Raw genomic sequence first — 6,178 nt, 5'->3', positions numbered from 1 at the left:
TATGAACCGAGGGCACCTAGAAAAGAAAGTGTGTTAATATTCTTTGTCACTTAAAGTGTCAGAATCCATTCTCCTTTAATTTAGACTGATTGGGTGGTGCCTGATGAGGAAGAATGTTGACCTGGAACCAGAAAAACCACCGATGATAACTGGCTTCCTGAACAGGCGTGGCCTAACACATCAACTGACAACACTTGAGAATCAATGTGTAGGAAGGAACTGCAGATGCTGGTTTAAACCAAAGATAGATCCAAAAAGATGGAGTAACTCAGCGGGTCAGACAGCATCTGTGGAGAAGATGGGGTTCCCCTTGACTCTCAGTCTGAAGAAGGGTCTCAACACATATTCCTTTTCTCCAGAGATGCCACATGACTCACAAAGTTACTCCAGCTTTTTGTGTCTAACTTGAGAATCAAGACTGTTTTCTCAGGTGGGTCCTGGGTCAATTCCTAATGTAAGCCTCAAACCTACAAGCCCAGAGCAACCAACAGAGGTATGTTAGCATATAACCCATTCTACATTATACTTTTTACAGCACATTCTACTTTCATTTAAAACACCAATAATCGATGCATTATTTCCAAATAACTATTATTGCCCTCTCGTAACTATTATTGCAAGATATACTCGAGAAAAATAAGCTTTGTGGCTTCAGCTTTCCTTTTTCGGTCATTGATTATGTGAATTTCATTGTCCTATCAGGGACACATGACAATAAACTCGAGCTTGAACTTGAATGTTGTGTGAAATGGATACAGTGTTGGTTCATATTCACACAGATTGTAACGTTTTGTTCCTTTTAATGTATGACCGAAATAAACTTCATACATTCATTCATTCATTCATTTATATATTTAAAAATCCACTAGAAATATCAAATGCCTGAAGATTATTTCAGGTTTTAAGGATGCTAATATCAGGATGCTTAGAAATTAATATTGCATAGTTAACAAAGATTTATAAAGGGAACCATAATCATATTTGATTAATCTCCAAAGACATACAAGTTTGTAGGTTACTTGGCTTTGGTGAAAATTGTAAATTGTTCCCAGTGTGTAGGATTGTGATAGTTTAGTTTAGTTTAGATATACAGAGCAGAAACAGGTCCTTCGGCCCACCGAGTCTGCACTGACCTGCGATCACCGCACACTAACACTATCCTACACACACAAGGGACAATTTTACATTTATACCAAGCTGATTAACCTACAAACCTCTACCTCTTTGAGGTGTGGGAGGAAACTGAAGATCTCGGCGAAAACCCTCACATGGGGAGAACGTACAAATTCCGTACAGACAAGCACCCATAGTCAGGATCGACCCCGAGTCTATTTTTCCAACATTCAACAGTAGCTCTACTGCTACCCCACCGTGCCGCCGTTAGTGTACAGGGATCGCTGGTCGTTGCGGACTTAGTGGGCCGAAGGGACCGTTTCTGCACTGTATCTCTGAACTAAACCACTGAAGATATTTTGATGATGCATCTAGTAGAGATGATGAAATGGACGGTGTATTTGGATTTTCAGAAGGCTTTCAATAAGGTTGGGGTACCTGGAATTGGGAGTAATATACCAGAATGGAATGAGAGAATTGCTTAACAGAGAGAAAAACAAAAGCTGGTAATACACTGGTCCTTCTCAGGGAAGCAGGCTGTGACATGGAGTACCATAGGGACTGGTGCTTGGGCCCTGATTACTCACTTTCTATACCAATGATTTGGCTGAGGACACCAAAGGAAACATTTCCAAGTTTGTCCAGGACAAAAAACAAGGAGGAACGCAATGAACCTTCAAAGAAGCTCCATGGGGATGTAGTCAAGGGACCAGTTGGCCTCTCTCCTACCAACATTTCTTATTTTTCCAAAATTGTGAAATAATGATGGGCATGGTAAATTATTTTTCCTCCTTTAGATGTCTGTTAGCATTGCGCTCAGTACTCAACAGAAGAAACATTCAGTATGTCCAATACTTTGCACTAATTGGTGAGGAACCACAGAAGGTCACAGTGACATCTTGCCTAATTCTATTTGTGTGGGTTTGTTCATGTAAATCTAGATAAATCCCATTGAAAAATATTCCCTCATTGCCTTGGAGCGTAGGAGACTGGGGGTATTCTTATAAAGATGAATAAAATCACAAGGGGCATATTATGAATGCATAGTATTTTTCCCAGGAAACATATTGATACGTACAGAATAGTGAAAGGCTCGGATAGAGTGGATGTGGAAAGGATGTTTCCACTAGTGGGAGAGTCTAGGACTAGAGGACATTGCCTCAGAATTAACGGATGTTCTTCTAGGAGGGAGATGAGGAGGAATTTCTTTAGTCAGAGGGAGGTGAATCGGTGGAATTCTTTGCCACATAAGCCTGTGGAGGCCATGGATATTTTTAAGGTAGAGATAGATAGATTCTTGATTAGTACGGGTGTCAGAGGTTATGGGGAGAAGGCAGGAGAATGGGGTTCGGAGGGAGAGATAGATCAGCCATGATTGAATGGCGGAGTAGACTTGATGGGCTGAATGGCCAAATTCAGCTATTATCACTTATGATCTTATGAAAGTGGGAATCAAAAACTAGAGGGTGCAGGCGGCGGGTGAGAGGAAAGACTTAAAATGGAACCAAGGGGCAATTTCACATAGAACTTAGAAGATGGTGTCATCACCTCCACTGTGGTCCTTTTAAAATAGATGAGGGCTAACTGTGGGAAGTATAAAATCACAATTCAGGTTGTGAAGTGATGGTGAAAGTGAGATAAAGCTGACCCAGTTTCAGAGAAGAACCACTGAAAATAAAATATCCACATGATACAAATAATCTAATCAGTAAGTTACAAATAATTGAATGCCCTATAGCACCTTAGCACAAGGAAGTGTTCAGAATGCTCATGCAATGAAATACTATAAAATTATCCACAGCTTTTTGGAGAATGAAGCATTTCTGCAGTCTAATAATTTGCCTGGGATACATGGAATGTTTACTGAGCTTACACAACAGAGGAAGAACCTACCAACAAGTTTGAAATTTGATGTTTTGTTTTAGCAGCAAATTAAACCAGGCCTCCAATCTTGCTCTCGAGAAAATAGAGGCCCTTTTCCAGTTGTTGCGCCTTCTCTTCTTCCCCGCTGAGATGTTGGTTCTTTCTGAATTCCCGCTTGATGAATGTATAGTAGAACTCTCGGTCGGTGTATCGCAGACGCCGTCCCTCACGCAGCAGAGAGCGGTAAAGGTTCAACACAGCCACGCGAGACCAGGCTGCCATGACAGGAGAATCGGCCGGGAAAATCGACAGGGGACGCTCTCCAGTCAGAAGATCATCTTCGCCATGCCTGAGAAACCGAAAAGAAAAATTGACTCTGGAGGATCTGAGCTATAGGCAGAGGTTGAGTAGGCTGGGACTCTATTCCTTGGAGTGCAGGAGGATGAGGGATGATCTTATAGAGGTGTACAAAATCATGAGAGGAATAGATCGGATAGCCGCACAGTACTGTATAAAGTTTCTTGCCCAGAGTAGGTGAATCGAGGACAAGAGGACATTGGTCATAAGTTTAAGGTGAAGAGAAAAATATTTAATAGGAATCTGAGGGGTACCTTTTTCACACAGGGGGTGATATGTGTATGGGTCAAGCTGCCAGAGGAGGTAGTTGAGGCGGGGACTACCCCAACATTTAAGAAGCAGTTAGACAGGTATATGGATAGGACATGTTTGGAGGGATATGGTCCAAATGTTAGCACATGGGACTAGTGTAGCTGGGAAATTTTGGCCGGTACAGTTTCCACACTGTAATACTCTATGACTCTAATAGTAACAGATTTACAGCAGAATGTGAAGCACAGGCCATACTGGCTGCTTGTGTCTAACAGAGATCTTGTGCATCACCAATTCTGTGTTATCTCAGATGTGAAATTTTGCACACTCCGTCATTTTGAAAGGCTTCCTACCTTCTTGGCCGAAACATTCTAGTCTGGTATCCTCGTGACAATGAACCACAGATGCTGGTTTATACCAAAGATAGCCACAAAATTCTGGAGTAACTCAGCCGGTCAGACAGCATCTCAGGGGAAAAGGAATAGGTAAGGTTTCGGGTCACAACCCTTCTTCACAACTATAAACCTGTACTCTGAAGGGTCCCAACCTGAAACATATCCATTTTCTCCAAAGATGCTGCCGGACCCTCTGAGTTTCTCCAACACTTTGTGTCTACCTGGAGTAAAACTCTGCTCAGCCACAGGAAAACTATATTCTGCATTGTGTATCTTCCCTTTTGCACCACTTATTGTACTTGAGCTTGTCTTGATTGTATTTATGTATAATAGTATCGGATTTGATTGGATAGTATGCAAAACAAATATTTTTACTGTTCATGTAGGTTCACGAGATTGGTGCAGCGTAGGTTCACGAGATTGATATCTGGGATGGCGGGACTGTCATATGAGGAAAGATTGAAAAGACTAGGCTTGTATTCACTGGAGTTTAGAAGGATGAGGGGGAATCTTATCGAAACATATAAAATTATAAAAGGACTGGACAAGCTAGATGCAGGAAAAATGTTCCCAATGTTGGGCGAGTCCAGAACCAGGGGCCACAGTCTTAGAATAAAGGGGAGGTCATTTAAGACTGAGGTGAGAAAAAACTTTTTCACCCAGAGAGTTGTGAATTTGTGGAATTCCCTGCCACAGAGGGCAGTGAAGGCCAAATCACTGGATGGATTTAAGAGAGTTAGATAGAGCTCTAGGGGCTAGTGGAGTCAAGGGATATGGGGAGAAGGCAGGTACGGGTTATTGATAGGGGATGATCAGCCATGATCACAATGAATCCCACAGGAAACCTCTGCCTATAGCTCAGATCCCCCACAGGAAAAACACTATGTCTGTATATATGCTAATGTAAATATTTATTCAAATCATATGCTATGTCGCTCTTCCAGGGAGATGCTAAATGCATTTTGTTGTCTCTGTACTGTACTCTGACAATGACAATTAAAGTTGAATCTGAATCTGAATCAGAATGGCGCTGCTGGCACGAAGGGCCGAATGGCCTCCTCCTGCACCTATTTTCTATGTTTCTATGTGACATGTGCCAATTTTACTGGTACATGTAACAATAACAAACCCAAAACAAGTAATGGGCCCAAACCAGTAATAAACCACCAAACAATTAAAAATCTTAAACTTAGAATAACCCAAAACCAATAATTAAACCCAAACCAATAACAAATCTATAATAACCCAAATGTGACATGTGCCAATTTTACTGGTACATGTAACAATAACAAACCCAAAACAAGTAATGGGCCCAAACCAGTAATAAACCACCAAACAATTAAAAATCTTAAACTTAGAATAACCCAAAACCAATAATTAAACCCAAACCAATAACAAATCTATAATAACCCAAATGTGACATGTGCCAATTTTACTGGTACATGTAACAATAACAAACCCAAAACAAGTAATGGGCCCAAACCAGTAATAAACCACCAAACAATTAAAAATCTTAAACTTAGAATAACCCAAAACCAATAATTAAACCCAAACCAATAACAAATCTATAATAACCCAAATCAATAATAAACCAATAATAACCCCAAACTAACAACAAACCTACCACAGACCCAAACCTATAATAAACCTCTAATAACCCAAATCAATAATAAACCAATAATAACCCCAAACTAACAACAAACCTACCACAGACCCAAACCTATAATAAACCTCTAATAACCCAAACCAATAATAAACCAATAATAACCCCAAACTAACAATAAACCTCTAATAACACAAACCACCAACAAGCCAAACTCCAGGTTAACCAGGCACCGGCCGTTTGACGGACAGCGGCGGAGGTCCCGCCCACACCAGCGCTGATTGGATCCCACCTCCCCACGGCGCGCTCCCATTGGCCGGATCCCCTGCCAGTCACCGCTATGTTGAGGTCCCGAGACTGCCCGCGATGAGAGAGGCCGATTGCCGCCGCCGCCGCGGCCGCTCCGTGTCGGGTTGTTAAACGGCCCTGAAACATCCCGGACCGACCCAGCCGAGCCCGCCCTGCCAACGCACAGTCGCGGCGCTGCCATTCCTCACCTTGTCCTTCACGCCGCCATCGCGCTCCCGCTCGGCCCGAGGACGGACAACATGGCGCCCAGGATCCGACCCCGCCCGCAACAACGTCCGGGTCACGC

The 6,178-nt window shown here is 42.4% G+C and overlaps 1 protein-coding gene across 1 annotated transcript; it reads right to left on the bottom strand.

Annotated features, from left to right (window-relative positions):
* Positions 1-3,045: 3,045 nt before the first annotated feature.
* LOC129713923 (MIEF1 upstream open reading frame protein-like) lies at positions 3,046-3,258 on the bottom strand. Its single transcript, XM_055663324.1, has one exon. It carries the CDS (start codon positions 3,256-3,258, stop codon positions 3,046-3,048), a length of 213 nt encoding a protein of 70 aa, XP_055519299.1.
* Between the last annotated feature and the right edge of the window lie 2,920 nt (positions 3,259-6,178).

Source organism: Leucoraja erinacea, chromosome 37 (assembly GCF_028641065.1).
Source record: "Leucoraja erinacea ecotype New England chromosome 37, Leri_hhj_1, whole genome shotgun sequence".
NCBI lineage: Eukaryota > Metazoa > Chordata > Chondrichthyes > Rajiformes > Rajidae > Leucoraja > Leucoraja erinaceus.
The sequence above is the reverse complement of the archived record's forward strand: the minus strand, read 5'-3'. Positions and strand labels throughout refer to the sequence as shown.